The 21361-nt window shown below is 40.7% G+C and overlaps 1 protein-coding gene across 2 annotated transcripts in view; it reads left to right on the top strand.

Moving 5' to 3' along the window:
* Positions 1-15010: 15010 nt before the first annotated feature.
* CLDN10 (claudin 10) overlaps positions 15011-21361 on the top strand; it is a 124124-nt gene continuing 117773 nt past the window's right edge. The window contains exon 1 of one of the 2 annotated variants that reach the window (XM_017951359.3): positions 15011-15458. In XM_017951359.3, coding sequence (XP_017806848.1) covers positions 15245-15458 — 214 coding nt within the window. In that variant the 5' untranslated portion in view covers positions 15011-15244. The remainder of the gene's footprint in view (positions 15459-21361) is intronic. The other variant, XM_017951360.3, reaches the window with a different exon arrangement.

Raw genomic sequence — 21361 nt, forward strand, 5'->3', positions numbered from 1 at the left:
TGAGCCAAGATCGTAGCACTGCACTCCAACCTGGGTGACAGAGTGAGACTCCCTCTTAAATAAATAAATAGCAAAGAGAAAGGACTTATCTACCAGATAATAGGACATATCAGGAAGCCAAAGTAATAAAAATAGTGTGGTACTGGCAGAAGAATGGAACAGAATGGAAAGACAGATTCACAGACATATGAGAACTTAATATAGGATGAAAACTGCAATGAACCAATGAGAGAAGGAGGGATAGGTGGTGTGGATAAAACTGGTTCATTATGTGGAAACAAATAAAACTGAATCCCTGTCTTACATTATACAAGGATGGACTCCAGATGGATTTAAGACCTAAGTATGAAAGGTGTATTTCTACAATCGTGTCTGGAATGCGTGGAGCCAGCTATATTTTGGAATTCAAAAGTTTTCAAATTTTAGAAAGTAAGATGGTGTATATATTGCATAACACCCTCAACTGGGTCTAGGGTAGCATCCTATAATCAAAGTCCTATGTATTTCTGCAGTAAATGGAGTAAAGAACTGCAAATGACTTGGCTTAGTTCCAGTTGAATTTTGCCACCAAATCAGTGTTGGGGGCTGTGCTGGGTTTCTTCAGTTTGCCCCTCTAGCCCCACTTTTTCCCCTTCCCTACCTTGCTCCTTACCTGGAAGGCAGCTTCTTTGGATGTCATTAATAGGCTTGCCCTCTGGTGGAAGATCAGAGTTAGGGAGGAGAACAGGACTGAGCCTGACCCTCCACTGAGGGATCCAGATCTTGTAAGGCAGTGCTTTCCACAAAACCTCTCTGTCACCCGGTTCTGGGAGCCACTTCCCTCCCTCTGTTCCTTCCAGTCTTGGGGTAACAACCTGCAGGCTGGTATTAGCTCAAGGCACAGCGCTATCTCACTCAGGCTCTCTACCTCACTGGTTTTTAACTGAGAGCAATTTGGCAATATCTGGTGACATTTGTGGTTGCCATGCCTGAGGGGCGGAAGGGTGCTACTAGCATGTAGCAGATAGAGATCAGGGGTGCTGATAAATATCCTACAATGCACAGCTCCTCACAATAAAGAAATATCTGCCCCCAAATGTCAATAGTGCCAAGGCTGAGAAACCCTGCTCTTGGCCTGGCGTGGTGGCTCAGGCCTATAATCCTAGCATTTTGGGAGACTGAGGTGGGTGGATCGCTTGAGCCCAGGAGATTGAGACCAGCCTGGACAACATGGGGAAACCCTGTCTCTATAAAAAATACAAAAATTAGCCGGGTATCGTGGTGCACACCTGCAGGACTAGCTACTCCAGAGGCTGAGGTGGGAGGATCACCTGAGCCCAGGGAGATTGAGGCTGCGGTGGGCCATGATCACTCGTGTTGCCCACTGCACTCAAACCTGGGCAACAGAGTGAGACTTTGTCTCAAAAAAAAGTAATAATAATAAAAAATAGCTGGCCGGACGTAGTGGCTCACACCTGTAATCCCAGCACTTTGGGAGGCTGAAGCAGGAGGATCTCTTGAGGCCAGGAGTTCAAGACCAGCCTGTGCAACATGGCAAAGCCTCAACTCTACAAAAAGTACAAAACTTAGGTGGGCATAGTGGTGTGCACCTGTAGTCCCAGTTACTCAGGAGGCTGAAGTGGAAAGATCATTTGAATACAGAAGGTCGAGACTGCGGGGAGCTATGATCACACCACTGCACTCCCCAGCCTGGGTGGCAGAGCAAGATCCCATCTCTAAAAAAAAAAAAAAGGAAAGGAGGAAAATAGAAATGAGGAATGAAGATAAAAGGGAACAAATTAGACAGTAGCTTCAGAGAGTACAAAGAAGTTGCATTGTGAACTGAAGTATATGATTAATTCAACCTTCTGCATCTAAAATCAGAAGTAGACCAGGCGAGGTGGCTCACACCTGTAACCCCAGCACTTTGACAAGCCAAGGCAGGAAGATTGCTTGAAACAAGGAGTTCAAGACCAGCCAGGGCAACATGGTGAGACCCTATCTCTAAAAAAGTAATAATAATAATACAGAAAAATTAATGAGGCATGGTGGCACAGACCTGCAATTCTAGCTACTTGGGAGGCTGAGGCAGGAGGATTGCTTGAGCCCAGGAGATCGAGGCTGCAGTGAACTGTGATTGCACAACTGCACTCCAGTCTGGGCAACCAAACCAGATCCTGTCTCCAAAAAATTTTTTGATAAAAATAATAAATGAATAATAAAATCAGAAATGAAAACAAGAAAAGAAAAAAAGAAGGTGGAAAGAAGGAGGGAGGGAGGGAAAGGAAGCATGCATCTTAGCTTGGAAGATAGTTTGTACTAAAACTTAAAGGGAGGCATAGAACCTGCCTGGATCAGGGGAGGGAAGTTCTGGAGGATGACTGTTAGCTGGGTGATTTGGAGCTTGCCCTCTGTGCTAACTGCTGATTGTTGCAGAGAACATGAAGGCAAGAGTTCACTTCAGTTTGCAGGCAGGTGTCCGTGTGAGGGGAAGATAAGGTAGAAAAAGAAAACGTGGTGGGCCTGTGACAAGAGGCGATTATTATTTGCTTGTGAAACATACGAACTCTGTCTGTTTCCTCCACCCACTCCTATCTCAACAAAAGCTAAAAGCCGCAGGCCGCTTACTTCCCCTGAGCCCAAGAGATTCCCAGGACACAGAGCCGTCAGTACGGAAGCCCAGCCAGCCTGGCCAGACTGAAACAGTGGGTCACTTGCATAGCAGTATCCTCATTTTTCTGGGAATATTAATAATAACAGTGATCGATGACATCTATTTAGCACTTACTCTGTGCTCTACATGTATTATGTCATTAATCCTCCCACCTAAGAGGAGAAGCCGGCTGGGCTTCTGGGTTAGGTGGGGACTTGGAGAACTCAGTCCAGCTCGAGATTGTCAAAACGGACCAATCAGCACTCAGTAAATTGGACCAATCAGCACTCAGTAAAATGGACCAATTAGTACTCTGTAAAATGGACCACGCAGCAGGATGTGGGCAGGGTCAAATAAGGGAACAAAAGTAGGCTACCCCAGCAGGCGGCAGCAGCACACTGGGGTCCCCTTCCACACTGCGGAAGCTTTGTTCTTTCGCTGTTTGCAATAAATCTTGCTGCTGCTAATTCTTTGGGTCTGCACTATCTTTATGAGCTGCAGCAATCACTGCAAAGGTCTGCAGCTTCACTCCTGAAGCCAGTGGGACCACGAACCCACCAGAAGGAACAAACTCCGGACACATCTGAACATCTGAAGAAACAAACTGTGGACACACTATCTTTAAGAACCGTAACACTCACCGGGAGGGTCCGCGGCTTCATTCTTGAAGTCAGCGAGACCAAGAACCCAACGAGACCAAGAACCCACCGGAAGGAACCAATTCCGGACACACCAACTAAGAAGGGAGGTATTTGTGATACAATAAAATTTATTAACCTAGAAGAGTTTGCCCTTCTAGAACAGATTGCCCCTCCCTTCAAAGAACAACATCCCTAGAGTTTTGTGTTCTGGGCTTTAAAATATATATATACACATATATTTAAATTTTTTTTTTTGGAAACAGGGTTTTCTTCCGTTGCTCAGGCTGGAGTACAGTGGCCCAATCTTAGCTCACTGCAGGCTCGACCTCCGGGGCTCAAGCAATCCTCCCACCTCAGTCTCTTGAGTAGCTGGTACCACAGGTGCACACCACCACGCCCAGTTAATTTTTGTATTTTTTGTAGAGATGGATTTCGCCATGTTACTCAGGCTATGTGTTCTGTGCTTTAAACTGTTTTTTCCCTAATATTTCTGTCCTTGCAGACTTAATTCTTCCCCTTTTATATTTTCCTATGATGAGTTACAATTGAGTCACGTCACTGCCCTGCATTTACTTTTTGAATTCCAGGAAGCTTTATAAAATATCAAGACATCTACAATTTGATATGTCTTAGCAAATTTGACAATGGTTCGGTGAACAGTGTTGGCTGAATTATCCCAGATAAATCATCTCTTCTGTTTCCCCCACAGCGGGAGGTGAACTAGGAAGGCAGTCCTTGCCCAAAGCACTTGCAGGCTCACCCAGGTGATATTTCTCTCAGCTTTCTTTCTTAGGTGTTGATCTGACTCTTCACATAAGAAAGCAGACTCTAATATGTGTTTACATCTGAAAAAACAAATCAAAGTACTTTTTTGGCTAACAAAGTGAGAGACTATTAACTACTTATAGATAGAAATATTTATTTGATATTTGTTTCATTTTTTAGGTGTCTGGAAGATTTTTTTTTTTTTTCGAGATGGAGTCTCGCTCTGTTATCCAGGCTGGAGTGCAGTGGTGCGATCTCTGTTCACTGCAAGCTCCTATTTTTGTTTTGTTTTTGTTTTGAGATGGAGTCTTGTTCTGTCGCCCAGGCTGGAGTGCAGTGGCACGATCACGGCTCACTGCAACCTCCACTTCCCAGGTTCAAGCAATTCTCCTGCCTCAGCCTCCTGAGTAGCTGGGATTACAGGTGCCCGCCAACACACTCAGCTAATTTTTGTATTTTTAGTAGAAACGGGGTTTTGCCATGTTGGCCAGGGTAGTCTCAAACTCCTGACCTCAGGTGATCTGCCTACCTTGGCCTCCCAAAGTGCTGGGATTACAGGCATGAGCCACCGTGCCTGGCCTGGACTAATTTTTTTAGTGTGCTCTGACTTAGCCCTGGAATCAAACTATTGGCAAATGAAGTGGATGTTAGTGTTTCTAAATTTTAAGAAATCTATTTAAAAATCTCATTTGAGCAATATAAGAAAATAGGTCCTTCCTTCCTTCCTTCCTTCCTTCCTTCCTTCCTTCCTTCCTTCCTTCTTTCCTTCCTTCCTTCCTCCCGTTCTTTTTTTTAAAGGCAGGGTCTTGCTGTATCACCCAGGCTGAAGTGCAAGTGGCATGATCACTGCAGCCACAACCTCTCTAGCTCAAGTAATCCTCCTGCCTTGGCCTCCTGAGTAGCTGGGACTATAGGTGCACACCACCATGACTGGCTACTTTTTTTTTTTTTTCTTTTTTAGTAGAGACGAGGTCTTACTAGGTTGCCCAGACTGATCTCACACTACTAGGCTCAAGTGATCCTCCCACTTTGTTCTCCCAAAGTGCTGGGTTTACAGGTGTGGACCACCATGCCTGGCCTAGAATTTCTAAGAATTTCTAACCACAAACTCACACTCACTCTGATTTAAAACCAGAATTCACAAGAGTTGAGTGGCTAGAAAAAGCTGAGAATTTAATTTAAAGTGGTTTGGGGTTGCTAGCTCCCCTAAGTAACCAGGCAGAAGCAAATATAAATTTTACCTGGGAGAACAAACCTTCAATTCAAACCTCAAAATATTTCCATAAATACCGTTGGAAGGAGCATGAGCTCACAATCACAACTCACAAAGCATGTGACTTAACAAACCACCAAGAGTAAGAGAATCAGTAGAAAAAATACAATAAATCCAAACTGAAGAAACAACAGATATAAGAATAATTAGATACAGAATATAAAATAAGTATGTTTAAACTTAAAAATAAAATGGGACATTTTTGAATAGCATTTGAATTATGACTAAAGAATAAGAGGTTGAAAAGGAAACAGGTAGACTTGAAAAAGAATAAAATAAAACCTCTAAAAATTTTTTTTAAAAGGATAGTAATAGAAATTAGATATTCTGGATGGGTTAACAGCAGATTATACATAGATGTCTATGTATAGATTCATCTATACGTGAGGTCAGCTGTACATCGACAAATATACCTGAAAATATTTCTAGAATGCTGCATAGAGAGATGAAAAATATTAAGGAGAGACTGAGATATAAGACAGACTAATAAAATTTTATCAGAGTTACAGAAAGAGATAAAGGATGGGGCAGAGGTAATATCTGGAGACAAAAGGGACTAATTAGGTTTCAGAATTGAAGATATGAATCATCAGATTCAAGAAGTTCAGTGAATCCCAAACAAGACTAAAAAAAAAAAAAAAAAAAAAAAACCCTTACTGCTGGGTGTGGTAGCTCACACCTGTAATCCCAGTAATTTGGGAGGCTGAGGCAGGAGGATCACTTGATACCAAGAGTTCAAGAGCAGCTTGCAATATGGTGAGACTTTGTCTCTACAAAGAAACCTAAAAATTAGCCAAATATAGTGATGCACACCTTTGGTCTCAGTTACTGAGGAGGCTGAGGTGGGAAGATATCTTGAGTCTGGGAAGCAGAGGTTAAAGTGAGCCGAGATCACACCACTGCACTCCAGCCCAGGCAAAAGAGTGAGATCCTATCTAAAAAAAAAAAAAAAAAAAAAATCCACATTAAGAAAATCAAAGTGAAGCTGTTAAAACCAAAAGCAAAGAGAATATTATAATCAACTAAAAAGAAAAAAGTAGATAAAAAGAAATAGCAAATCTTGGCCAGGCACGGTGGCTCATGCCTGTAATCCCAGCACTTTGGGAGGCCAAGGCAGGCAGATCACCTGAGGTCAGGAGTTCGAGACCAGCCTGACCAACATGGAGAAACCCCATCTCTACTAAAAATACAAAATTATCCAGGCGTGGTGATGCATGCCTGTAATCCTAGCTACTCGGGAGGCTGAGGCAGGAGAATTACGTGAATCCGGGAGGCGGAAGTTGCAGTGAGCTGAGATTGCGCCATTGCACTTCAGCCCTGGCAACAAGAGTAAAACTCCATCTCAAAAACAAAAACAAAAACAAAAAAAAAGGAAAAAACAAATCTTGTTGTTGACTTCTCAACAGCAACAATTGCAGCCAGAAGTAAATGGCATTATGTTTTCGAAGTACTGAGCTAAAATAATTGTCTACTTTATTTTTAAATGTTTTTATTATTATTATACTTTAAGTTCTAGGGTACATGTACACAACGCGCAGGTTTGTTACATATGTATACATGTGCCATGTTGGTGTGCTGCACCCATTAACTCATCATTTACATTAGGTATATCTCCTAATGCTATCCCTTCCCCGACCCCCCTCCCCAAAATAGGCCCCAGTGTGTGATGTTCCCCTTCCTGTGTCCAAGTGATCTCATTGTTCAATTCCCACCTATGAGTGAGAACATGCGGTGTTTGGTTTTCTGTTCTTGTGATAGTTTGCTGAGAGTGATGGTTTCCAGCTGCATCCATGTCCCTACAAAGGACACAAACTCATCCTTTTTTATGGCTGCATAGTATTCCATGGTGTATATGTGCCACATTTTCTTAATCCAGTCTGTCACTGATGGACATTTGGGTTGATTCCAAGTCTTTGCTATTGTGAATAGTGCTGCAATAAACATATGTGTGCAAGTATCTTTATAGCAGCATGATTTATAATCCTTTGGGTATATACCCAGTAATGGGATGGCTGGGTCAAATGGTATTTCTAGTTCTAGATCTTTGAGGAATCACCACACTGTTTTCCACAATGGTTGAACTAGTTTACAGTCCCACCAACAGTGTAAAAGTGTTCCTGTTTCTCCACATCCTCTCCAGCACCTGTTGTTTCCTGATTTTTTAATGATTGCCATTCTAACTGGTGTGAGATGGTATCTCATTGTGGTTTTAATTTGCATTTCTCTGATGGCCAGTGATGATGAGCATTTTTTCATGTGTCTGTTGGCTGTATGAATGTCTTCTTTTGAGAAATGTCTGTTCACATCCTTTGCCCACTTTTTGATGGGGTTGTTTGTTTTTTTCTTGTAAATTTGTTTGAGTTCTTTGTAGGTTCTGGATATTAGCCCTTTGTCAGATGAGTAGATTGCAAAAATTTTCTCCCATTCTGTAGGTGGCCTGTTCACTCTGATGGTAGTTTCTTTTGCTGTGCAGAAGCTCTTTAGTTTAATTAGATCCCATTTGTCAATTTTGGCTTTTGTTGTCGTTGCTTTTGGTGTTTTAGACATGAAGTCCGTACTCATGCCTACAAACCACTGCTCAGTGAAATAAAAGTGGACACAAACAAATGGAAGAACATACCATGCTCATGGATAGGAAGAATCAATATTGTGAAAATGGCCATACTGCCCAAGGTAATTTATAGATTCAATGCCATCCCCATTAAGCTACCAATGACTTTCTTCACAGAATTGCTTTAAAGTTCATATGGAACCAAAAAAGACCCCGCATTGCCAAGACAATCCTAAGCCAAAAGAACAAAGCTGGAGGCATCATGCTACCTGACTTCAAACCATACTACAAGGCTACGGTAACCAAAACAGCATGGTACTAGTACCAAAACAGAGATCTAGACCAATGGAACAGAAAAGAGCCCTCAGAAATAATACCTCAGAAATAATACATCTACAACCATCTGATCTTTGACAAACCTGGCAAAAACAAGAAATGGGGAAAGGATTCCCTATTTAATAAACGGTGCTGGGAAAATTGGCTAGCCATAAGTAAAAAGCTGAAACTGGATCCTTTCCTTACTCCTTATACGAAAATTAATTCAAGATGGATTAGAGACTTACATTTTAGACCTAAAACCATGAAAACCCTAGAAGAAAACCTAGGTAATACCATTCAGGACATAATTGTCTACTTTTGACTTTATACTGTTAAAGGGAAAAAATTATTCAATGACACTTGTTAAATATGGTAAGGCAGACTTTATTCAAGGAAAAGGGGGACTATTGCAATAGATATAGACACCACTGCAATGGGATTTTGCAGTAGAGGAGAGAGATTGGACCCAACTCTGAATACAGCATGGGCAAGTGAGAATTTATAGTCAAGGAGAGGGTAGGGGCTAGTAGATAGGAAATGACTAAGAGGAAACATCAGGGGAAGTGGGGATGCTGGCTAAGCCATTGTGACAAGATTCTTACTGAAGGCAGGCTGGGGTGATGAGAGACCACCTGTGGGATGGTGGAGCATGAGGAACCCAATCTGATACAGAGGGTGGTGAAAGATGAGAGATTCTAGCTAAACTGACTTAGCAGAATTCTTGCCAAAATTAGACAATCCAGAGACAAACAAGTCTAAAAGTCAAGGCCTACTTGAAAAAGACCTCAGGGCACCCTGAATAAAGTTTTGTTAAAAAGAATCTTTGTTAATACCTAGCAAAATTACCTAACAAAAATAAGCCCTGAATAAAGATTTATATCTATAGGTATAGATATATATCTATACATACACACATATATACATACAGATATCTATCTAATAGATATCTATCTCTCTATATATACATATATTTATCACTATATATGTATATATAGATATTTGAGATGGGGTCTCACTCTGTCACACAGGCTGGAGTACAGTGGTGTGATGTCGGCTCACTGCAACGTCTGCCTCCAGGGCTCAAGTGATCTTCCTGCCTCAGCCTCCCGAGTAACTGATACTACAGACATGCATCACTACACTTGGCTAATTTTTATATTTTTTGTAGTGATGAGGTCTCACTATGTTGCCCAGGCTGGTCTCAATCTCCTGAGCTTAAGAGATCTGCCTACCTTGGCCTCCCAAAATGTTGGGATTAGAGGCAGAAGTCACAGTGCCTGGCCTGAGTAAAGATATTATCTGACAAACAAGTTGCTCACTAAAGAAACTTCTCAAGAATGGCCTTTAGGAAGAAGAAAAATAAACTGACAGGGAAGGTTTAAGATACAAAATAGAATCGCAAGCAAAAAAAAAAAAAGAAGATAAACAATGACAGTATATAGTTGTAATAATGTTTGTGGGGCTAACATTTGTGTGACTAAAAATCCAGTTTCTGGGTCTAAACATCAAACAAGATAGAAGTAAAGTAATAACAGAAATCAGAAGAGGAGTAGTTCATGTTGAAACATCTTAAGGTTCTTAAGACCATTCAGGAGGAGAATAAAGACACTGATTACTTTTTTTTTTTTTTAATTATACTTCAAGTTCTGGAACACCTGTGCAGAACATGCAGGTTTGTTACATAGGTATACATGTGCCATAGGTGTACACGTGCCACACCCATCAACCCATCATCTACATTAGGCATTTCTCCTAATGCTCTCCCTCCCCTAGCTCCCCACCCTCTGACAGGCCTTGGTGTGTGATGTTCCCCTCCCTGTGTCCATGTATTCTCACTGTTCAGCTCCCACTTACGAGTGAGAACATGTGGTGTTTGGTTTTCTGTTCATGTGTTAATTTGCTGAGAGTGATGGTTTCCAGCTTCATCCATGTCCCTGCAAACGACATGAACTCATCCTTTTTTATGACTGCATAATATTCCATGGTGTACATGTGTCACATTTTCTTTAACCAGTTTATCATTGATGGGCATTTGGGTTGGTTCCAAGCCTTTGCAATTGTGATTTTCTGAATAGTGCTGTAATAAACATATGTATGCATGTGTCTTTATAGTAGAATGATTTATAATCCTTTGGGTATATACCCAGTAATGGGATTGCTGGGTGAAATGGTATTTCTGGTTGTAGATCCTTGAGGAATTGCCACACTGTCTTCCACAATCATTGAACTAATTTACACTCCCATCAACAGTGTATAAGCGTTCCTATTTCTCCACATCTTCTCCTGCATTTGTTGTTTCCTGACTTTTTAATGATCACCATTCTAACTGGCATAAGATGGTATCTCATTGTGGTTTTGATTTGCATTTCTCTAATGATCAGTGGTGATGTCCATTTTTTCATGTCTTTTGGCCACATAAATGTCTTCTTTTGAGAAGTGTGTGTTCATATCCTTCACCCACTTTTTGATGTTTTTTTTTTTTTATTGTAAATTTGTTTAAGTTCCTTGTAGATTCTGGATATTAGCCCTTTGTCCGATGGATAGATTGCAAAAATTTTCTCCCATTCTGTAGGTTGCCTGTTCACTCTGATGATAATTTCTTTTGCTGTAGAGAAGCTCTTTAGTTTAATTAGATCCCATTTGTCAATTTTGGTTTTTGTTGCCATTGCTTTTGGTGTTTTAGTCATGAAGTCTTTGTCCATGCCTGTGTCCTGAATGGTATTCCCTAGGTTTTCTTCTAGGGTGTTTATGGTTTTAGGTCTTACGTTTAAGTCTTTAATCCATCTTTAGTTAATTTTTGTATAAGGTATAAGGAAGGTGTCCAGTTTCAGTTTTCTGCATATGGCTAGCCAGTTTTCCCAACACCATTTATTAAATAGGGAATCCTTTCCCCATTTCTTGTTTTTGTCAGGTTTGTCAAAGATCAGATGGTTGTAGATGTGTGGCATTATTTCTGAGGCCTCTGTTCTGTTGCACTGGTCTATATATCTGTTTTGGTACCAGTGTCAAGCTGTTTTGGTTACTGTAGCCTTGTAGTATAGTTTGAAGTCAGGTAGCGTGATGCCTCCAGCTTTGTTCTTTTCACTTAGGATTGTCTTGGCACTACAGGCTCTTTTTTGGTTCCATATAAAATTTAAAGTAGCTTTTTCTAATTCTGTGAAGAAAGTCGATGGTAGCTTGATGGAGATAACATTGAATCTATAAATTACTTTGGGGAGTATGGCCATTTTCACGATACTGATTCTTCCTATCCATGAACGTGGAATGTTTTTCCATTTGTTTGTGTCCTCTCTTATTTCCTTGAGCAGTGGTTTGTAGTTCTCCTTGAAGAGGTTCTTCACATCCCTTGTAAGTTGTATTCCTAGGTATTTTATTCCCTTTGTAGCAATTGTGAATGGGAGTTCACTCATGATTTGGCTCTCTGTCTGTTATTGGTGTATAGGAATGCTTGTGATTTTTGCACATTGATTTTGTATCCTGAGACTTTGCTGAAGTTGCTTATCAGCTTAAGGAGATTTTGGGCTGAGATGATGGGGTTTTCTAAATATAAAATCATGTCATGTCATCCGTAAACAGAGACAATTTGAATTCCTCTCTTCCTATTTGAGCACCGTTTATTTCTTTCTCTTGCCTGATTGCCCTGGCCAGAACTTCCTATACTACGTTGAGTAGGAGTGGTGAGAGAGGGCATCCTTGTTGTGTGCTGGTTTTCAAAGGGAATGCTTCCAGCTTTTGGCCATTCAGTATGATATTGGCTGTGGGTTTGTCATAAATAGGTCTCATTATTTTGAGATACGTTTCATCAGTACCTAGTTTATTGAGAGTTTTTAGCATGAAGGGGTATTGAATTTTATCAAAGTTCTTTTCTGCATCTATTGAGATGATGATTTTTTTTTTTTTTCTTTTTGAGATAGAGTCTCGCTCTCTCACCCAGGCTGGAGTGCAATGGCATGATCTCAGCTCACTGCAAACTCTGCCTCCCAGGTTCAAGTGATTTTTCCACCTCAGCCTCCTGAGCAGCTGGGATTACAGGCACCTGCTATCATGCCCAGCTAATTTTTGTACTTTTGTAGAGAGGGGGTTTCGCCATGTTGGCCAGGCTGGTCTCGAACTCCTGACCTCAGCTGATCTACCTGCCTTGGCCTCCCAAAGTGCTGGGATTACAGGCGTAAGCCACCATACCAGGCCAATTACTTTTATATATTAAGCTAAATATACATTAAAGCTTCTATTAGTAATCATTAAACAATGCAAATAAAGTGTAATTTCCGATTTAATGGAGAGAAAAATTGAAATGTGAAAAAAGGTCCCAATTTCAAAACAACTCAAGAAAGGAGAAAAAGTATATGTGTACTCAAGAAAAAAACTGAACAAACTGTAAGTACAAAATAGATGTTAGAATGAGTCCTAACTTTAAGAATAAATATAACAAAAAAGTAACTATTTTTAGAGATTAAAGTATATAACTTCATTAAAAGCATTAAAGATGGGTTAAATAAATGAAGAGATATATGATGTTCATGAACAGGAAGACTTGATTTTATAAAGCTATCCATTTTCCTCAAACTGAATAATAGGTGCAAAACAATTCCAACAAACCTCCCAATCTATATGTATGTGTATGTGTCTAATTTGATAAACTGATTCTAAAATATATAAGGGCCAGGCACAGTGGCTCATGCCTGTAATCCCAGCACTTTGGGAGGCCCAGGCAGGTGGATCACCTAAGGTCAGGAGTTTGAGACCAGTCCGGCCAACATGGTGAAACCCCGTCTCTACTAAAATACAAAAATTAGCCGGGTGTGGTGATGGGCACCTGTAGTCCTAGCTACTCGGGAAGCTGAGGCACGAGAATCACTTGAACCCGGGAGGCAGAGGTTGCAGTCAGCCAAGATTGCGCCTTTGCACTCCAGCCTGGGCAACAGAGTGAGACTTTGTCTCTAAATAAATAAATAAATAAATAAAAATATATAAGAAATAGCAAAGAGCTAAAAGAAAAATCCGAACATGCTTAAAAAAGAAGAGCAAGGTAAGCAAAGTAAAACACTCACCAACAAGATTTTGAGATATATTTATAAAATTAGAGTAGTTAAGAAAGTATTATACTGGCCTAGGAACAGTCAAGCAGATAAATGGAACAGAGTAAAGAATCCAAAACCAGATCATGTGAATATTGATGCCCAGTATGTATGACAGAGGTAACATTGCAGATCAATAGAGAAACAAGGGACTACACAAGAAAATTGGAAAAGTGGGTTTCCACATTGCAAAATAAAATAGGTCCCAAATCACATGACACAGAAAAATCAATCTGGATTATTTAAACACTTAAATATGTAAGTTAGAAGTCTGAAGTTTTTTGAAGTGAAGAGGAAAAAAGTTATTTTCTTTTAGATAGAGATTTCTTTTTCTTTTTTTCCCTTTTTCCTTTTCTTTTCTTTTTTCATTTTTTTCATTTCATTTCTTTTCTTTTCTTTTCTTTTCTTTTCTTTTCTTTTCTTTTCTTTTCTTTTCTGAGACGAGGTCTCAGCTCTGTCACCCAGGCTGGAGTGTGTGGTGCAATCATGGCTCACTGAAGCCTTGACCTCACAGGTTCAAGCCATCCTCCTCCCACCTCAGCCTCCCAAGTAGCTGGGACCACAGGCCTGCACCACAACACTCAGCTAATTTTTGTATTTTCTATAGAGCCACTGTCTCAATATGTTGTCCAGTCTAGTCTCAAACCCCTGGCCTCAAGTGATCCTCCCACCTTGGCCTCCTAAAGTGCCGGGATTACAGGTGGGAGCCACCATGCCAGGCCCAAGATAGGGATTTCTTAATCAAGATCTCAAACCACAAATCACTTGGTGAAACTTGATAAATTTAGCTATATTAAAACCAACACTGTTTCTCAAATGGCCACATAAAGAGAAACCACAAACTGGGGGAAGATACCCGCAACATAAATAATCCACAAAAGATTACTATCCTGAGTATATAGATAACTAAAAATAAGTTATAAAAAGTCAAACAACTCAATAGATAGGTGAGCAAAAGTTGCATATTTCATTGTAGACAAAAACATAACCAATAAACACACAAAAAGATGCCCAATCTCCTTAGTAATCAGAAAATATAAATTAGTAATTATAATGTGACACCTTTATACCCATCAGACTGGCCAAAAGAAAAAATAACAGTCTCAACAACCCCACAGGTACCGTGTTATGAAGCGGAACACGGAGGACTTACCCACTGCTAGTGGGACTCTAAATTGCTGTAACTACTTAGTCAAACGATTTAGCATTGTCTATAAAGTTAAAGATGAGTGTTTCCTACATCCTAGCAAAATTCTGATTCTAGGATATGCCCTAGAGAAACTCTCACTCACATGCACAAGAAGAAATGCCCAAGAATGTTTATAGCTGCGCCAATGGTTATTAGGGAGAAAAGGGAACAGCACGAATGTTCAGCTCCAGGAACATGAATAAATCATGTTCCTTAAATTGCATTTAATGAAATACTATATTCAGCTGTAATAGTTAATGAATGACAACTACATTCCTGAGCATGGATAAATCCCTCAAATACAGTGTTATGTGAAAAAAAAAAAAGGTTATAGGAGAATTTCTACAATATGATTCAATTATGTAAAGATTCAAAAGCAGGTGAGACTAAAGCAATTGATCAAATAAGCCTTAACTGTTACTGTATAATTTGTACTTTGTAATATCTGGTAGTTGCACGGTTCGTTAAGCTTCAGGCTAACAGAAAATTAAGCATTAACTATGGTGGCAAGTTAAAAAAAATCTGCGAAATCAAAACCCTTAAAATTCATCTACGAAATTTTAATAAATATCCGTGTAGAAAATCAGAACGACTCTTTCAGGCCATCTTTAAAATGTCTTTGGTAAACCATACTTGATCCTAAATTCCTGTACTTCCTCAGGCCATCCGAGCATGAAACGCTGTCACCTACCCACATCCACTGGCTGTGACGCTTGTCAAAGTGTTCTCTATCAGCTGCATGCCTAGACCACCAAAGCTTTCTGTCCGGACAGTGTCACTGGCGAAGGCGGCGCGACATGTCCAGGGCGCAGATCTGGGCTCTGGTGTCTGGTGTCGGAGGGTTTGGAGCTCTCGTTGCTGCTACCACGTCCAATGAGTGGAAAGTGACCACGCGAGCCTCCTCGGTGATAACAGCCACTTGGGTTTACCAGGGTCTATGGATGAACTGCGCAGGTAATGCGTTGGGTTCTTTCCATTGCCGACCGCATTTTACTATCTTCAAAGTAGCAGGTAAATATAATGGCTTTGTTTGGGGTGGAGGTAAAATGTACTTTCCCCCTCCAACTGTGCTGAAGTAGCTGTCTATGGCTGGTTGTTAACTCTCTGAAGACTGAGTGCTTAATCACAGTGCCACGATTTGCCTAGGAAGGATGGGGTGTATGAGTATTGGCTGAAAGAATGACATTATTTATTTTATTTGGCAAAGGAGATGTAAGAATAACCTTACGGGGCTTTTGGAATACCCAGTGTGACTCCAGAGGGAAGAGTGGAAGTGATTAGATTGTTTTAAAAGTCAGTTTCAATTTGCCTTGAGTCATGGAGGAATCTTGAGGGGTCATCACCTCTATATAGGAAACGTTCTCATTGATTTAAACTTGTCTCTCTTCCTCTCTCTCTCTCTCTCTATATATATATACACACACACACACACACACACACACAGAGGTATCTATATGTGTATATATATGCACACATGTGTATCTATACATACACATATATAACACACAGGTATCTATATGAATGTATATACACATATACATGCACACACATATATAACACACATATATATGGAATATGCCATTGATAGATTGGAACTGGCAAATGATGGCAAATGGAAACTGGCTTTTAAAACCATGCAGCCACTTCCACTCTTTCCTTTGGAGTCACACTGGGTATTCCAAAAGGCCTGTAAGGTAATCCGTATGTCTCCTTACATCTACTTTATCCTAGATTCCTGATAACAAAGGAAGGAATTCTATTTTCAGAGGGGTTTCCATTTTTTTTTTTTAATGTTTGTCACAGCCTAGATATAAAACAAAACAAAACCAAAAAACCATATTGAATGATAAAATAACAGCAAGAAAAGTTTGAAAGCAGTTAAGTGAAAGAAAATGCTGTTTACTTTCCCCTTTGGTTACCTGGTTTTATTTATTTGTTTTAAAAATACATGGGGCAAGTTTTCATCGTTGTGCATATTAGAAATTCTATCACAAGTGTACATATCTCAAAGAGGGAACATGTATTTTTTAAGGACATTTTCATACTCCAGGATGCCTTCAGGGAAACAATTGTCATTTGCTTTCATATCATTATGAGAATTACTATCTGCCTCTGCTTTCTGCACGTTTGATACATTTACAAATCTGCCACAAGTTGTGGGTTTATTATCTTAAAAATTGCTCCTTGTTTTTTGGTAAAATACAGACTTTTCACAGTCAAATAGTAAAACTGTACCTTGGCCCCAGTAAAGAAAATGAAATAAAATTTTAACTAGGAAGTTACTGAAGCAAAATGTGTTAGGAGATTTTGTGTCAAGTATGCACATCATTAGTCTACAGCGAGTGCCAGGGGATAAAGAGAGAATACTTAACTAAATCCAGGAGAGTGCTAATGACAATCAAAAGAAATATTCAAGCATGGATGCCTCAGGTAGGCCCTGAAATAACGTGGACTTTCCGAGGTACCCATTTGAGGAATCCATGCTGTGTCTCTCTTCAGACTCAACTTCTAAACTTATTTTGGGGTATTTCAACACTGTTCCTTCTGCTATAGAACACTGCCTAGAAAGGGGGGAATTTTTAAAGGGAAAGAAGAGTGTGTGTGGAGACCCTGTTGTCACTCTGCACGTCTTACAGTCGTTCTTTCTCCAGGGGCCCCCCTTGGCCCTTTTTCACCTTAGGAATCAGGTAGAAGAGATGGCATGTGGCAAGTCTGTTTGTTTTTAATTGGGTTCATCTTTTATATGTTCAATTATTTTATATATATATTTTTTGAGATGGGGTCTCCCTGTGTTGCCAAGGGCGGTCTCGAACTCCTGAGCTCAAGAGATTCACCTGTCTCTGACTCCCAGAATGCCGAGATAATAGGCCTGAGCCACCGTGCCCGGCCTCATTTTAAAATGTCATTGGTAAACCATACTTGAACCTAAATTCCTGTACATCCTCAGGCCAAAAAGAAACAGAAAGAAAGAAAGAAAATTGCCTTAATATGTTTCATTCTGTATTTCTTAATGAAACCCAGTTATTGGAAATATGTGTTCAACTTTAGTTTCAAAGTGGGTTAAAGAACCATGGTACATTTTACATGACTTCAACTCGCTACTTCCCCAAACACATCATCACAGAGTTAGGAATTTTATTACTAGCATTTATGATGGTCCAGATATCTCTCACCCTTAAAACCTTCTTAGTTTGCATTTATTGTTTTTGAGACAGAACCTTGCTTTGTTGCCCTGGTTGGAGCGCAGTGGTGCAATCTCAGCTCACTACCACCTCCACCTCCCAGGTTCAAGTGATCCTCCCACCTCAGCCTCCCAAGTAGCTGGGAGTACAGGCACATGCCACCACACTTGGCTAATTTTTAAAGGTTTTTGTAGAGATGAAGTCTCACTATGTTACCTAGGCTGGTCTTGAACTCCTGGGTTCAAGCAATCTTACTGCCTTGTCCGCCTAACGTGCTGGGATTATAAGCATGAGCCACCACCCTGGCCAAAACTTTATTTTTAAAGTTAACTTTGCTTCTTGATTGTAAAAATAATTTATTCTGTATCTCCTGTATACTCTGTGCGTAGGTGATTTGAAAATCTCACCCACTGACAATGCTTCCCCAAGAACAAGTACAATTAAATTAATATAATCTCTCTACCTTCTTCATCCTGAGTCACAATCTTTGTAAATGATACACTTTGCTGCAGAAATCTATTTTCAATGTCAGAAACACTGATTCTTATTTCCAAAGGAAACAGGGATTCACACATTTGGATTTCCTTTCCCATGGAGTCATTGCTGGTTGCTTTTCTTTTATTCCTATTTGAAAACATAACAATGAGGGAATTGGAAAAGCTATCTATGCCAATAATCTCTCCAACGTCGCAATAATTACAAATTGAGAAAAGAACTCAGAAGTCAATGAAGAATGAAAATGGTTATATCACCTTTTAAAATAATAAACTATTTAAGCCTGCATTGTCAATTTGAGACAAATCTTCTTAGACTTAGGCCAGATTAAACCTCCTCTAAGAAAGAACAGCAGAAAATCTTTCTAAGCTGTCGGGGTTGTATTTTTTTTTTTTCTTGCTGATTATATAACTTCATTGCTGGAGTCATACCTTCTCATAGCTAACCCTCTTGAATGCTCCAGTGTAGCCACAGCTTTTTAGGGCTTCATTTGGATTAATAGTGACTACATCCCTTAAAAAGTTGATGTTAGCAAACAGCTTTTTGGGTGAGCAGCATTTATAGCTATTGTAAAAAAATACAGAGGCCACCTTCAACTGTCATTCTGTGAAATAAACCATAGGGACACCTGCAATTCAATTCTTATTACAGCCTGAAAGCTTGATTAAAATCCAAAGCCAATTCACTATCTTTAGACACTAAGTCTACCATAAACTAGGTCTCCTGTTTTGTTGTGTTTTGTTTTTCTCTCATAGCAACATTAATAGGAATGCTTTCACTGTGAAAGTAAAGCATCTCTCATAGTAGGGAGAGAAGCAGTTCTTTCTGAGGGGGAAGACTGAATCCCGGAAGCGTGGCTGCAGTGAGAAATTGAAGCAAATCATGATCACCTTGGGACAGGGGCTGGATCTGTCATGTTCCTGTCATGCCCCTGGCACATGCTGGGTTCCAGATATAGAGCTGCAAAATGACTGAATAAGCCAAATAATGAGTGAGACTACAGATGGTTCACGGTGAGGGCAAAATTGTATTCCTGGAGGAAGGCCGGACTGTGCTGAATTGAGGAGCGAGTGAGGAAATGTGTGCAGGCAACCCGAAGGAAGGTCACTGGATTATGACTCAGCAGACTGAGCCTCACATTCTGCCTCCTTTATGACTTGCTGTGAGACTTTGACTTCAGCAATGACACCTTCTGTGCCTCATCCTTAAATTAAGAGAACGGGTCTCCAAGAGTTCCTTCAGATATCTTTCAACCTGAAGTTCAATTCGAGAACTTCACAGTGCTTGGCCACCTGGCAGTAGAAGTTTCCCAAATTATAGCCATAAAACTATCCTCTATTATAATGGTTATAGTTGCTCATGGGATTAAGGTCTTTCCTTCTGTTTTTAATTTTTGTTTTTTAAGACAGTGTCTCATTCTGTCACCCAGGCTGGAGTGCAGTGGCATGATCATAGCTCACTTCAGCCTTGACTTCCTGAGCCCAAGTGATCCTCCCATCGCAGCCTCCTGAGGAGCTGGGACTACAGGCACGTGCCACCATGCCCGGCTAATTTTACTTATAAGTAATTATAATTTTGTTTATAATTGTATTTATAAACAAAATTTGCTGGACATGGTAAAGACAGGGTCTTGCGATGTTGCCTGGGGTGGTCTCAAACTCCTGGGTTCCAGTGATCCTCCAGCCTAGGCCTCCCAGAGTGCTGGGATTACAGGCATGAGCCACCATGCCCTGCCAAGGCCTTCCCTGCCACCTGCCTTATCTATTATCTTGACCAGCTTCCTGTGTTCCTGACTGTTTACAGTCTTCTCTGCATCTGGGTTGAGATAGGTTTAAATGACCTTAAGTGACCACAAGACCCAAGTAAAAGTGCCAGGATTTCAGTGGAATGAAACCAAACAGTCATCTGGAAGCTGCAGTCAAATGATGCTGGCTGTCTACAGGAGTGTGAGCCTTCTGCCCTCACTTTCCAGCTGCTTCACCTCTCTCCCCACTCCCTTATTCGGCCATGCCATAAAAATGGGGGTAAAGAGGCCAGGCATAGTGGCTCATGCCTGTAATCCCAGCACTTTGGGAGGCCGAGGCAGGTGGATCACCTGAGGTCAGGAGTTCAAGACCAGCCTGACCAACTTGGTGAAACCCTGTCTCTACTAAAAATACAAACATTAGCCAGGCGTGGTGGCAGGTACCTATAGTCCCAGCTATTTGGGAGGCTGAGGCAGGAGAATCACTTGAACCCAGGAGGCAGAGGTTGCAGTGAGCCAAGATCGAGCTGCACTCCAGCCTGGGTGACAGAGCAAGACTCCATCGCAAGGAATGGTACTTGCTAGAGAAAGAGGGTTTTCTGGGGGTTTAGTCACATCTAGGGAACAGCTGGGAGCCATCTGATGTCATCACTTTAGACTTCTTGCTGGTTAGAATGTATGCCTGTGTTAGTCCACTCAGGCTGCAATAACAAAACACCATAAAATGGGTAATTCATTAACACCAGAAACTTATTTCTCATAGTTCTGGAGGCTGTGAAGTCCTAAATCAAGACACTGGCAGATTCAGTGCATGGCGAGGGCCCATAGATGGCACCTTCTCACTGCATCCTCACGTGGTGGAAGGGGCATGGCAGCTCTCTGAGACCTCTTTTTTATTTTATTTTATTATTTTTATTACTATTTTGAGACTGAGTCTTGCTGTATTGCCCAGGTTGGAGTACAGTAGTGCAATCTCAACCTCTGCCTCCCAGGTTAAGCGATTCTCCTGCTTCCGCCTCCCAAGTAGCGGGGACTACAGGCGTCCACCACCACACCCAGCTAATTTTTTGTATTTTTAATAGAGACAGAGTTTTGCCAGGTTGTCCAAGTTGGTCTCAAAATCCTGTCCTCAAGAGATCTGTCTGCCTCAGCCTCCCAAAATGCTGGGATTACAGGCATGAGCCACCATGCCCGGCCTCTGGGGCCTCTTTTATAACAGCACTAATCCTATTCATGAGGGCTGTGCCTTTCTGACCTAATCACCTCCCAAAGGGCTCCACCTATGAATACCATCATTTTGGGGGTTAGGATTTCCACATATAAATTTGGGGGTACACAAAGAGTCACAACATAGCAGTGCCTTAGTCCGTGATTAAATAATAATAGTAAATATAAAACAATAATAATGAATAAATGAAAATGAATTACTATGTCAGTGAGGGAAAATTAATAAGTTAGATGCCTCCAAAATATTAACACTTTTCTTTTTTTTT

This window comes from Papio anubis, chromosome 15 (genome assembly GCF_008728515.1).
Source record: "Papio anubis isolate 15944 chromosome 15, Panubis1.0, whole genome shotgun sequence".
NCBI lineage: Eukaryota > Metazoa > Chordata > Mammalia > Primates > Cercopithecidae > Papio > Papio anubis.